Source organism: Bos taurus, chromosome 7 (genome assembly GCF_002263795.3).
Source record: "Bos taurus isolate L1 Dominette 01449 registration number 42190680 breed Hereford chromosome 7, ARS-UCD2.0, whole genome shotgun sequence".
Taxonomy (NCBI): Eukaryota; Metazoa; Chordata; class Mammalia; order Artiodactyla; family Bovidae; genus Bos; species Bos taurus.
The window spans coordinates 16,516,385-16,529,793 of record NC_037334.1 but is presented as its reverse complement, the minus strand read 5'-3'; the positions used below and the strand labels follow the sequence as shown (position 1 = coordinate 16,529,793).

At 51.3% G+C, this 13,409-nt stretch overlaps 2 protein-coding genes across 7 annotated transcripts; both read right to left on the bottom strand.

The window, feature by feature from the left end:
• Positions 1-1,521: 1,521 nt before the first annotated feature.
• On the bottom strand, positions 1,522-3,759 carry TRAPPC5 (trafficking protein particle complex subunit 5). Of its 4 annotated transcripts, XM_005208721.5 has the most exons (3): positions 3,722-3,759; positions 2,272-2,412; positions 1,522-2,132 (listed from the first exon to the last, which is right to left on the bottom strand). In XM_005208721.5, the coding sequence occupies exon 3, from the start codon at positions 2,121-2,123 to the stop codon at positions 1,557-1,559; it is 567 nt and encodes a 188-aa protein (XP_005208778.1). In that variant the 5' UTR covers positions 2,124-2,132; positions 2,272-2,412; positions 3,722-3,759; the 3' UTR covers positions 1,522-1,556.
• A 500-nt stretch (positions 3,760-4,259) lies between these two features.
• MCEMP1 (mast cell expressed membrane protein 1) lies at positions 4,260-8,245 on the bottom strand. Of its 3 annotated transcripts, none has more exons than XM_015472035.3 (7): positions 8,013-8,205; positions 7,633-7,767; positions 6,937-7,065; positions 6,722-6,772; positions 6,496-6,642; positions 6,118-6,186; positions 4,260-5,994 (listed from the first exon to the last, which is right to left on the bottom strand). In XM_015472035.3, exons 1-7 carry the CDS (start codon positions 8,128-8,130, stop codon positions 5,978-5,980), a joined length of 666 nt encoding a protein of 221 aa, XP_015327521.1. In that variant the 5' UTR covers positions 8,131-8,205; the 3' UTR covers positions 4,260-5,977. The 3 variants fall into 3 exon arrangements, with proteins under 3 accessions (XP_015327521.1, XP_002688880.2, XP_015327524.1); XM_002688834.7 differs by having other exon boundaries at positions 7,633-7,722; positions 8,013-8,161; XM_015472038.3 differs by lacking the exon at positions 6,937-7,065 and having other exon boundaries at positions 8,013-8,245.
• Positions 8,246-13,409: the final 5,164 nt, after the last annotated feature.

The following is a 13,409-nucleotide window of genomic DNA, read 5'->3' as shown; positions in this document are numbered from 1 at the left end:
CAAACAGACAAAGCAGGTCATTAGATAGCTAATCCTGCTAGGGGATTGTAAGTAGAAAGATATGGGAGACTTTCTCAAGAAAGCAGATTTGCTTAACCACAAAACTAACCAGGCTTGCGTAGCAACATAACCATGTAACAGAGGCTCGAGACTGACCCAAAACAATAAAACAATGGTGACATGAGCCCCACCTCCTGTCCAGAGAGCTCACTAAGTTACCGATTCCTGGGACAAGCTCACTGCACACAAGAAGAACAATACTTTGCGGCCCTAGCTTGACCACATGGGGACAAGAAAGCTCCCCTGCCCACCCTGGAGAAGGAGCTGATGATAGAAGCATGACGTCTACCCAAGAAAGACAAAGGAGGTCTTCTCCCCCTCCGCACTCTTCCTTTGATTATAAAACTGCAGCTCAGTTAAATTCTCAGGGTGTGGCATTTCTCACCCACCTGCTTGTAAAGCCTTGCTAGTGTCTTGTTCTAATCAATCATTTCTTATTTATCACTGCCCCACTCACTGAATTCTGTTCTTTGCTGAGACATAAAGGACTATGGTACCGGAGTCCTTCAGAGCCCCCAAGATGACACCCAATTGGTTTCAAATGCTGATGCCAAGGCCCAGGACCACACTGGGAGTAGCAAGGGTCTAAAAACCAGTCGGGGGGAGGGGAGTTGACAAACAACTACCTTCTGCTTGTTTTCTAGATGCACAGCTACATCCGCTCCTCAACCTACTGCTGCCTACCCCTATGGGCGCAAAGTAACCAGGAGAGGCTAGGGGGTAGGGGGGCAACTGCTCACTCTCTGGTCTTTTACATAAGGCAAAGCCAGCCCCTGTCTAAAGGAATCTCCCTCAGCCCGACCCCTGCCCGAACCCTAATAACCACCTCCCCACACCTCTTCTGCAGATGGATGGCCTCCAGCTGTGATTCCAGAAAGTACCAGCATTCCCCCCACACCCCAGCCAAACCAGCAGGGGGCTTCTCTTGTGGCTCAGCTGCTAAAGAATCTGCCTGCAATGAGGGAGACCTAGGTTGATCCCTGAGTTGGAAAGATCCCCTGGAGAAGGGAAAGCTTACCCACTCCAGTATTCTGGCCTGGAGAATTCCATGGACTGTGTAGTCCATAGGGGTTACAAAGACTTTGACATGACTGAGCGACTTTCACTTTTGGAGCCAAATCAGCAGCTCCTTGGTTGGGCCTGGTTTCTCTGCCCTCTGCCCCACCCCGGCGTCCCACCCCACTTCCCCCAACCCCCAAGCTAGGTCAAATCTGCCCCCACCCCACTTCTCCATTGTATTAGGCCTCTGGCCACCCTCAGCAGTCTGAGGCAAGGCCCTGGGTCATGGTGGGGTTTGTTTTGTTTGGCAGGGCCCTGTGTGGCTTGCAGGGCCTTAGTTCCCCAACCACACTCTCAGCAGTGAAAGTGCTGAGTCCCAACCGCTGGATTGCCAGGGAAGTCCCCGGTCGAGGTGCTGAGGGGATCTCCGAGGCCCTCAAACAAGACACAAGACACACTTGGGAAGGGGGCTGTCTGCATCCTTTATCTTGAGGGGATCAGCGGCCCTCCAGGGCCCGGTCTCGGGCTATGACCGCCTCCTCGAACTTGATCATCAGCGTGGTGCCCTTGTGCCAGTGCGCCGTGACCTTGGCGGGGAAGCCGCTGTGTGTGAGCACCGCCTCCACGATGCCCGCGGTGAAGCTGGCACAGTTGAGCGTGCTGTTCTCTTTGGGCACGGAGATGTAGGTGTTGATGAGCGGCTCGCGCTCGATGATGTAGAAGGTGCGGGCGTCGTCGTTGGCCTGCTCCAGCTTGTCGGCCTCCTTGCCGAAGAGCGCCTTCCACACGGCGCCCTTGACGAAGAGCAGGGCGCCCAGCACCTTGGTTTCGCGCCGGGCACCCTTTTCGCGAGCCACCAGCGCATCGAGGACGCGGGCGCCCACCTGGCGACCCAGCGCGGCCAGGCGCGCCTGCAACTCCGCCACTGAGAAGACGCGGCTCTGGCAGTGCTGAACCAGCTCGGAGAAGAGCAGGGCAAAGGCGCTCAGGCTCACCTCGGTGCGTGGCCGGGCCAGCGCGCGTTCCAGCAGCGCCGACTTCCCGCGCGTGAAGCGCGCCTCCATGCCGCCGCCCTGCAAGGAGAAGAAACGTGGGTGTCAGAGGCGGGAAGGAGACCCCCTCCCAACCACCCCCCGTGTGTATGCCATCGCTGATTTCCCACGTGGGAAGAGATGAGAAGAAAAGGAGAATCTACCCGCGTATAAAGCATACCTCCCTTATGAGGCTTATACCCTTGTCCAGGAGAGGGCTTGGGAGGGAGGCAAGTGGAGGGCTTCCCTGGTGGCTCAGATGGTAAAGACTCTGCCTGCAATGTGGGAGACCTGAGCTCGATCCCTGAGGAGGGAAGATTCCCTAGAAAAAGGAATGGCAACCCACTCTAGTATTCTTGCCTGGAGAATCCCAAGGACAGAGGAGCCTGGCTGGCTACCATCCATGGGGTCGCAGAGTCACGACACGACTGAGCAAGTAACACTTCCATTCTCTGATAGAGAGGAGAGGTGGGAGGAGAGACACACGGAAGGAGGCACTCGAAACCACCCCAACCCGAGTTCCAGGTGATCTTTGTGCATTAAAAGCATCGCCCTGAACCCTTCAAGCCGGTGCCAGTAATGAGATGTGTGCATGGGGAGGGGACGAGGGTGAGGGGCCGTGAGAGGACACGCTCCAGCAGCAACAGCGCTGACTTCCCAGGGTGAAGTCAGAAGAGAGAAGAAAGGGGATGTGGCGAGACTCAGGGCCAGGAGGGTCTGGGGCCTTGGGGAACAAGGAAGGCACATGGAGCGAGCCAGGAGAGGATGCTGGCAACCCTTCTAAACCCGCAGCCTCGGGCACACCGAATTTGTCAGGCACGAAGCATGCCTCTTGGAGTGGACCCGCGTTGGTAAAAAGACGGGAGGGGCAGCCAGAGAAGGCGCTGAGAGCCCCACCTCCCCACCCTCGTGCTTTCCAGAAAACTAGCTGCACTGTGGGAAGCAAGACGGAGGGGGCGGACTATCGGACCCGGGGTGTTAGCGGAGCCAGGAGGGGGCGCCGTGATCCTCCCACTCCAGAGCGAGAAGCCATCAGTGGCGGGAAAGACCCGGAAGTGGGGCTGTGGGGAGAAAATCCCTAGGGGATGCTGAGATAAACACACTGGATCTGCGACGAGAATGGCCGCGGATGGGGGATGTCAAGGGCCCGGAGTAACACACACACACCCACCCACCCACCGTCAGGAGAGGAGCTGAGAGCCCCGACCCCCCACTACGCAGGGACGGGACCAGAGGCCGGAAGGGTCTGGGGAGGCTGAGACAGGGCCCCAGCTAGGGTCAATGTGGAGGATGAAAAGCGGACCGGAGGGAATTTTAGGAACTCCAGGACGTCCCTGCCCCGCTGCGCAGCCGCCTACATGGAGAGGGCCCAGCGCGCGACATGCGGGGTTGGTAAGCTAAGCCACGGAACGACCGGGATCCCGTGACCTCGGCGCGGGTGTGGACCAGACAACGGAACCGGGGAGCCCACCCTCCTCGCGCCCCCACCCCCGGCGGATGGGACGAGGTGGGGAATGACCGGGGATTGCGAACACCGAGACCTTGGCCCAGGACCCAAAGACCCGCGGGCAGGGGTTCGGGAAATGGACTCGGCCCGGGCCGGGGAGGGGTCGCGGCGGGCGGGGTCTCACCCGAACCTGCGGCCGCCGATTTGGCCGAGCTGCTTTACGGCGTCGTAAAAGGGGGGGCGTGCGCAGGCGCAGCGACGGGCGTGTGGGCAGGGCGCGCGAGGCGATTCCGGAGAGCGGCCGCAGGGGGGCGCATGTGTCCGTGGAACCCGACTTAAGGGCGCAGGTACACGGGCAGGGGCCTCGCTGGCCTTGGTTGGCCCACAATCAAGGGGACAGGGGCATGGGTCATCCCCTGCTCAGAGTGCACGTCTGATGGTAAACATGGGTCTCTGTGTCAGGCACATGTGCGTCTGCTCATCTTGGGTCACACATACGCTCACCTTCCGGACAAACATGTCCATGTGCATGCCCATGGGCACAAGTTCTCTGAGGGGACGTGCGCTCCTGAATACATGCTTTATGGACAGATAACATACCGGAGCACAGTACCGTACTCAGGGGCTCATATATCCGTGAGGCCATGCACACTTAGGGAGACATTAATGTCAATATCTTGATTCTCTGTGCACCGATGTCTAACAGAAGCACGAAGACTACGTTTGGAGGAGAAAAGAAAGAGGAGTTTTATTTTTTTGCCCGGCAAAGAGGGAACGCAGCTGCCTGGAGCCTCAAGACCATTCCCCAGCCTCCAACACCATCCCCCGCCCTGGGGAATCAGGAGAACTCTAATAGGTGGGGCTTCAAGTCCGGGGGTGCGGGTTGGTGGCAAGGATCAAAATGGTGAAGGTCTTGCGTTTTTCTTCTTCCTGCATTATTTCAAAACAGTCAGAGCTAGTGTCAGGTGGCTCAGAAGGTAAAGAATCCGCCTGCAATGCGGGAGACCTGGGTTCAATCTCTGGGTTGGGAAGGTTCCCCTGGAGGAGGGCACGTTAACCCACTCCAGTATTCTTGCCTGGAGAATCCTCATGGACAGAGGAGCCTAGAGGGCTACGGTCCATGGGGTCGCAAAGAGTCGGACATGACTGAGCGACTAAGTACACAGTGTCAGGCAACCCAATAATTGGGTCCATTGCTCTCCGGGTTATTGACCCGCGACCTGCTTTCTGAAATGCAGAATGCTGCAAGCGGTGATTTGCTACACGGGAGTGTAAAACAACAGGAACAGGATGTAATTCACAGAGTGTTAGGTGCTGGGTGTAATTCACAGATTCAGAGAGTGTTAGAGGTTAGCCTTGTGAAGGACAGAGTTACAGACACTACAGATTAGTAACATTTAAAATAAAACTAGGATTAATTAACTCTTTCAGACCCGTTTATGCTACTTTTCTAGTCTGTTCATTTTTCCCTATATTTTCCTTGTTATCAGAAGAAAACCTTCATTTCTGTTTTGGTCCAAGAGCATTGCACCTCTCAGTCCACAAACATTTAGGGGCACAGGGATTCAGTCACCCCTGGGTACAGGTTCATGGACACACAGGGATCCACTGGGTGCATTGGTTCTCACACCCCCTCCTGCCCCCCAGGGCTCCTGGCATCAGGCCCACGTGTTCCCCACATGACCTTTCCCATTCTCCAAGTCTGCACACTTATGCACCCTCCCCCACCAGGTCCCAAAGCCCCCCCAGCCGCACCAAACAGACGGGAAAGCCATGTGGTCTCCCTTTGGGCTTTATCATGGTGAATCACAAAACGTGAGTGCAGAAACAAATGGACACATGCAGGGACTGCTCTGAACCCTCGGCGGCGCAATCAGGCACACTCGTGTTGACACGCACCTGTTCACGCCGGCATAGCGTGACAGGACACTCATCCACAATTACAGTGATACCTTCCCATGCACCCCACCCCCTCACACCTGCATCACACAACATTCAGCAGGACACATGCGTGTGTTTACGCTGACGGTGAAATGGGTGCCTGCGACACGTGCCACCGACACCCACACCTAGAGTGACATGCCTTTGTGGTCCCCACAGCCGCACACAGTGACACGAATTACACTCACGCCATGCCACAGCCCACACGTGTGTGCCTGTGAACAGTGACCCGGAAGCACACCACACTCACCATCAACATTCACCTATAACACCTTCCTGTGCGACACATTGAAATACCCACCCTCCTTGAAGAGCTTACGCTGACACACGCACGCACATGCACACATGCAATTCCACAACACTCATTCTCAAGACATGTGATTTTCTACATGTGGGATGAAGGGCAGCTTCAGACCAGCGTGGGTCCCCATGTTCCTTCTTCATGGAAGAAGTGCTGTCTTTCCTCCACGGTGCAGCCAGGGCTGTGAGATTTTCTCACTCACTGAGGTGTGGGACCTGCAGAGTAGGGGCGGGGGTGAAGGATGGAGCCCAGAGATCAGACAGATCCCATTCTTGGAAAAGAACCTGGAGCCAAATTCGGGGGACCCCCCTCATTTGCTGCCCCTGGCCCCAGCTTACTTGGTTTTGACGTCTTCAGTGTACTGAGGATTTCCTGTAATGTTTTCTTGACTTCATCTATATTTGGGACTGGAGTGGTGGAGAGACAGGAAAAAGCTGAGATGGGACACTATTAGCTTTATTGGAAGCCTTTTCCCTGCCCGACCCCCAACCCGAAAAAGATGCCACACAATCCCAAAGTACTTGGAGTTCCCAGCAGCATATACATACTCCCTGAGTGACTCGGGGTGTGTTTGTGGGGGGGTGACATCCATCACCCCTCCAAACCTTGTGCTCAGGGAGGGCAGGACCCCTGCTGTCCCCTCCCCAGATTCCCCAGCACCCAACCCAGTACTGGGCACAGAGGTATATTTGCCCCAGGGAGGTCTGCCAGGGCACCTGTGGCCAGCTGCGTCCGTTTCGGGTTCCCTTCCTGGATTCTCGTCATGACTGTGTCAATGCTTTTCTTGGCTGCCATGACACTCTGTTTCACGTTGCCCCATTGAGTCTTCTGCTCTTCCTGGTACTCTTGCACCGAAGTGGAGACTAAGGGTGTGGATTGGAGTTGTCAGAGTCACCTTCGCTCCCCCTACTCCCCCAACCCCGACCCAACTCTTCCCCTCACCGTTCCAGAGCTCCTCTTTCAAGACCACCAGCTCCCTGGACATCTCGGAATCTGTTCAGGATGTGTGGGGCAGGGGGCAAGAAAACCTTAGAAAAACGTTAGAATCACCCGAGTCCTGCAGTCGGGAGCAGCACTGGCCCTCCCCAGCTTCTGGGGACCCCTCCACACTGCCCCCAGCCCCTTCCTCCACCAACTGAAAGAAACACCCCACTCACTCTTCACCAGGACCACAGCTAAGAGGACCATGCAGGACAGAGTCAAGAAGGTGTTCAGACTCATCATGGCTTTAGGCAACCAGTGGTGTCCCTGGGCAGTGTCCAAGGGTGGCCTGGGCTCGGCTGGCACTGGGAGAGAGGTAGGACAGCTCATCTCCAGGGCCCAACACCGCTGCTCAGCCCATCGGCACTGACTCTACCACCCCACAGACAGCTCTTCACCTGTACCTACTGTTCTCAATACCATCAGCAGCTGTGCCATCGAACACCCTGCCACTAGCATGCACCCCAGCCGGCAGCACTAGCAGTTGTCCCTAGCACTGTCCCCATGATGCCCTCTTATGATCCCATCACCAGCATCAATACTTGTCCTTGCCAGCACTGTCCCTGTCAACAGGTCATCAGGACCTCATCAATACTTTCATCAGCTCTGTCTAGATGATCCCGTCCCAATCCACCAGCATCACTGACACCCAGACCTTCACCAACACCTCCACCAACACAGTCACATCATCCTCTTCATCATCACCTACACAGCTACCCCCCCACCACTATCACACAAAGCCTCGACACCAACACACCCCCACACCATTGACCCTGACCTTCACACACTGTCCTTTGTCCCTGCAGTGCCCTCCCTCAGATCTCTCCCAGGGCTGTGTGATAGGGGTTGGGGGGCAGGGGGCGGCTGCTTACCCTTATTCTTGGGTGGTGAATGACTGCCTTTTGGCCGGTTCTGGTTTTTGAAGGTAAAAGTGATGTTCTCATAGTTAGGGTCATCTGCAGCTGTGGGCAAGTCATTTAGAGGCTTGAGGAAACCTGCCCGGAGATCTGGGGCAGGGGTGAGTATGGGAGAGGGAGCTCAGACATCTTGGTTTACTGAATCCTCCACACAACAGATTTCTCGGGGCAAAGATAAGGAGTAGGGAACTCTGATCTTCATCTTAGTGCGTGTGAGCCTTTGGGTTACACACACACACACATTTTTTGGGGGGAGGGAGGAGCCCTCCAACCTTCACTTTCAGCTCCTCACTCCTCCCATCCCAACCTCTCCCCTCTCGCCCGAGATGCCTAACCTTCTTTATTGCCTGAGGATCCCCGTCTCTTGTCTTTGAAGGCTACCGGCTGCATCTTGACCTGGTTTATGTATATTTCCTCAGTCTCTATGGTCCCCGGCAGCAAATTTGTCTTCATACAGCCCCACCCACAGGAAAGTGTCTGGGGAGATGAGGAAATCTCTGCGTTGAGGTAGAGGAGAGGAAGGAAAATGTAGGCTTCCTGCTTTCAGGGATCCAGGAACCCCCCACCCTTGGGGCATCCTCACCCCAACCCCGGCTCAACAGGAGTCTTAGGCATCCACCTGCCAATGCAGGAGACACAGGTTGGATCCCTGATCCGGGAAGATCTGGCAGTTAAGCCCCTGCACCACAACTATTGAGCCTGTGCTCTAGAGCCCAGGAGCCACAACTACTGGAGCCCACAAGAGAAGCGGCCGCTATGAGAAGCTCTCCCACCGCAACTGGAGAGCAGCCGCCACTCACCAATCAGAGAACATGCACAGCAACAAAGACCCAGTGCAGCCAAAAAGAACATGTTTTAAAAAGAAGATCTTGTTTTAAAAAAAGAACAGTCACAGCTTAAAAAAAAAAAAAAAAGAGTCTTAGGAGACCAGAGATCTCAGGAGGGACAAGAAGAGATTCACACAGACCCAGAAACAAGATGGTCAGCAATTTGTGGTAGAGGTGTTAACTAACGCCCTGTTGGTAGATCAGATGACAAAGATTCTGCCTGCAATGCAGGAGACCTGAGTTCCATGGGGATCGTCATATTGCAATCGAAAAATGTATCAAGTCAACATATCGTACACCGTAAACTTACACAAAGTCATGGGTCAATTATATTCAATAAAAATAATTTTGAAAATAGGATAGTCAGGAACTTTACAGGAAGCTCTCCGTGTGTGTGTATGTGTGTCCACCTGGATGAACCTCGTCCTCCCATTTCTTGCTCTCATGGGAGATACTATGGCACCCCACCTTTGGGGGCAAGATCCCTAGGTCCCCACACCTACCTTCCCTCTGCCCTAGTCCCCCCCCCTTAGCTCCACCCAGAGAAGTTCTACTTCTCCAAGGCCCTTTGGAGAAGAATGGATATGAGGCAATAGGGCTAACCACTGGAAGTCCACTCCCACATCTGGGACTGAGGCCAGATGTCACCTTGACCTAACCCAGAAGCAGTTCCCCTTCCACCTGGAGACCCCCGGCAAAGGAACACTCAGAAACACATTCACACTCATCCACACATCAGCTCACCTACCCAGACCCACACACACACTTGCACACTCACACTTCTGAATACCCCCAATTGCACATCTGTACGTGTGTACATATGGCGTGGTCATTTGCATGCTTATATATATTCATGTGTGCACACTGTCTCCACTCTGTCTAGGTATCTTTAAAGCTTTCCTTGTGTCTATCTGACCTTGAAAACTGGGGATTAAAATGAGGCTAAGTATACAAGGAATTTTCTCTTTCAGTCTAGAGCACTTGCCTTCTGTTAGAAGTAAATATGATGTGAAACACATGTGGGTTTTTGGCAGATATTTTTTCCTCCTTTTTTTTTTTTTGGCTGCACTGACCTAGATCTTAGTTCCTGACCGGGGATAAAAACCCATGCTCCCTGCATTGGGAGCACAGAGTCTTAACCATTGGACCACCAGGGAAGTCCCCAGCAGGGTTCTTAAAAATTGAAATGTAGTTGACTTATAATATTATGTTAGCTCCAGGTGTATAGCATAGTGGTTCAATATTTTTGTAGATTATACTCCATTTAAAGTTATTACAAAATAATGGATATATTTCCGTGTACTGTAAAATATATCCTTGTTGCTAATCTACTATATACATATTAGTTTGTATCTCTTAATCTCTTGCCCTTATATTGCCCTTCTTCTCTCGCCTCTCTCCACCGGTAACCACTAGTTTGTCCTGTCCGTGAATCTGTATCCATTTGGTTACGTGCATTCCTTTAAAAATTGTTTTTAGATTCCACACACAAGTGATAACATACACTAACATGACATACAACTATTTGTATCTCTATCTGAGTTACTTCACTAAGCATGTGCCTGTGTACCTGCTCAGGTGCTTCAGCCATGTCCTATTCTTTGTGTCCCTATGGATTGTAGCACACCAAGCTCCTCTATCCACGGGATTCTCCAGGCAAGAATACTGGAGAGGGTTGCCATGCCTTCTTCCAGGGGATCTTCCTGATCCAGGGATCAAACCCATGTCTCCTGCACTGTGGGTGGATACTTTACCCACTGAGCCACCTGGGAATCCCACACTAAGCATAATACCCTCTGAGTCCATCCATGTTGCTGCAAATGGCAGAACTTTATCCTTTTTGATGGCTGAGTAATATTCCATTTTGTGTGTGTGTGTGTGTGTGTGTGTGTGTGTGTGTGTGTGTGTAGATACCTGAATACTTCCAGTTGCACGTCTGCTCATGTGTACATATGGCACGTCCAAAAGTCATCTCCCAGCTGTTGATCAGGGGGCAAGAGCTTTAAGGGGAATTTTAGGAGTGTATAGGTGGAGGGAGGGGGCTGTGTACAGAAACAGTACCTCAGCTCTGACAATCATCCTGAAGTTGCTTATGCAGTGGTCTGATCAGTGTCATCTTGATTGTTTTAAGTGCACTTAATCTTCAGTTCCAGGGTTGGATTGTTCCCATTTCCTTGAGGCCAGTTCTTGAAATTGTGTAAGATGTGGCAGCTTATGTCATGGCTACAGTCTGGTCATCATGTAGTTAGTTTCCCCCACCTGGGGGGTTTGGTATCCGCGAAAGAGCTTGAAGCATATGACACAGTATTATCTATAACCCTTGAGGAGGGACTAAATGTCCTTGACTTAGTTTAATGGTTTATTATTATTTTATTCTGTTTGATCATTTTTCTTTGTTTCTGCACTTTTAAATTTTCTTTGATTAAATTTATTCTTGGATAAAATTTTTCTGTAGACAAGAGACAAGCAGAGGACATGGGGGGAGGTAGCGTCTGTCCTGGGAAGGCCCATAGGGTCCCACTCTGTTACACTCCCTTTGGAAAAAATTAGATTAAAACTTTCTATGTGTGAGAAGTGAGTATGTTTTAGGTTTAAAATATGTGATTAAATTTTAAGTAACTTTGGGCTTCCCAGGTGGCGCTTGTGGTAAAGAACCTGCTTGCTAACATAGGAGATGTAAGACACACGTGTTCAACCCCTGGGTCAGGAAGATCCCCTGGAGAAGGGCATGACAACCCATTTCAGTACTCTTGCCTGGAGAATCCCATGGACAGAGGAGCGTGGCAGGCTACAGTCCACAGGGTCACAAAGAGTAGGACACAATTGAAGTGACTTAGCATGCATGCAAGTTTGGAATTACCCCCAAGAACTGGCTGGTGAGGACAATGTTCTCTTTCCTGAAGTATTACCAATCTTGGGACTTCCTCACAGTCAAGTGATTAAGACTCTGACCTTCCACTGCAGGGGCTGTAGTAGATCCCTAGTTGGTGAACTAAAATCCCACATGCCACACAGTGCAGTATAAATAAACAAATAAATTACTGCCGGTCTTGTCTGCTCAAGGAAGATCAGTTTAACAATAATTAGATGCCAGCTCTTCTATCTCCTCTTACAAAGAAGTCAGTCGTTGAGAGACGTGGCCTCACCTCCACTGATGATACAATAGCTGAAAAAAGATGGACCAATGGGGAACTGACTCTGCTCTGATGGACAGGCATAGGGGGCGGGTCTGCAGCATTGCACATTTCCCTGACTAAAATGAGGCCAAAACCAGGGTACAGCCCTCTGGACTTGGAGAAAAAGGTAGCCCCAGAACTGAAGACCCACAAGCAACGGTGTCATGGTGGCCTAAGAGGACTCCATGGGGTTGGCTGACCCGATGCTTTCATGGGGCAACAGTCTGAATTTTCTTTAAATAATGATCTAGGTCCAGCCAATCAAAGACCAAGATGTAGCGCAGAGCGGGTGGGCAAAGGAGCCAGACTCAACCAATGAAACCCAGGCCTGGGGCTTTTGTTGGGTTAACCAGGTGAAGGGGCATTCTCTCTTTCCCACTTCTGTCAGACTGCCGGGATATAAGCCTGGAGCTACGGCAGGGAAGAACTTGCCTAAAAGTGAGGTCAACAGTAAGGAAAGCAGACATGACAAGGAGTCGAGTTCCGGAGACATTGTCTGAAACCCTGGATTCAGTCATTCCTGAGTCTGTTGTTCTGAACCTGAGCCTCTCATTTAGGTAATCCAGAAAATGTCCTTTCATTTTAGCTCGAGATATACATATATATATATATATATATATATATATATATATAAATGAGATAAAAACTTTTAGATAAACTCTATTAAAAATAATTATATTTTAATAGAATATTATTATAATCTAAAATAATCTCTTAGGATTGGAATAACTTAAATTTCTAGAGTTGTACTAAACTAAATAATAAAAGTTTGTTAAATAGCTAGGTCATTTCTAAATAAAATAAGATTTTAAAACATTAATTACTAAACATTAACCTCCTCTTACAAAGTTTTTCTTACAGAAAAACTGAAGAGATTTTAAACTATTAATAAATATATAATGTATAATATATTTATGGTATATAAATATATATTTATATATCATAAATATATATTATGATATGATATAATAAATATGGGAGAAGGCAATGGCAACCCATCCTAGTACTGTTGCCTGGCAAATCCCATAGACAGAGGAGCCTGGTGGGCTGCAGTCCATGGGGTCCCTAGGAGTCAGACATGACTGAGCGACTTCACTTTCACTTTTCACTTTCATGCACTGGAGAAGGAAATGGCAACCCACTCCAGTGTTCTTGCCTGGAGAATCCCAGGGACAGCAGAGCCTGGTGGGCTGCCATCTATGGGGTCACACAGAGTCAGACACAACTGAAGTGACTTAGCAGTAGCAGCAGATTGAGGTGGGGTCTGGGGGGCTGGCAACCAACAATCTTGGCTACTATAGGGGGCTGTTGTTCAGTCACTCAGTCGTGGCCGACTCTGCAACCCCAGGGACTGCAGCATGCCAGGCTTCCCTGTCCTTCCCTATCTCCGGGAGTTTGCTTAAACTCATATCCACTGAGTCCATGATGCCATCCAACAATCTCATCCTCTTTCGCCCCCTTCTCCTCCTGCCCTCAATCTTTCCTGGCATCAGGGTCTTTTCTAATGAGTTAGTTCTTCACATCAGGAGGCCAAAGGATTGGAGCTTCAGCTTCAGCATCAGTCCTTCCAATGAATATTCAGGGTTGATTTCCTTTAGGATTGATTGGTTTGAAATCCTTGCTGTCCAAGGGACTCTCAAGAATATTCTCCAGGTAACTAGCTAGTGGGGCTGAGTCTCTATTCTTCCACTTGCTAGCCCCATTCCGTTTTTGGCGTCCCATCTTCAAG

Bases quoted from the DNA above. Each gene is read 5' to 3' on its own strand.
- TRAPPC5 (XM_005208720.4), bottom strand. From the start codon at position 2,123: ATGGAGGCGCGCTTCACGCGCGGGAAGTCGGCGCTGCTGGAACGCGCG.
- MCEMP1 (XM_015472035.3), bottom strand. From the start codon at position 8,130: ATGAAGACAAATTTGCTGCCGGGGACCATAGAGACTGAGGAAATATAC. The intron at 7,768-8,012 runs GTTAGGCATCTC...CCCCTGCCCCAG, and splicing joins ATCCTCAGGCAATAAAGAAG to ATCTCCGGGCAGGTTTCCTC. The intron at 6,643-6,721 runs GTGAGGGGAAGA...CCACACCCTTAG, and splicing joins GAAAGAGGAGCTCTGGAACG to TCTCCACTTCGGTGCAAGAG.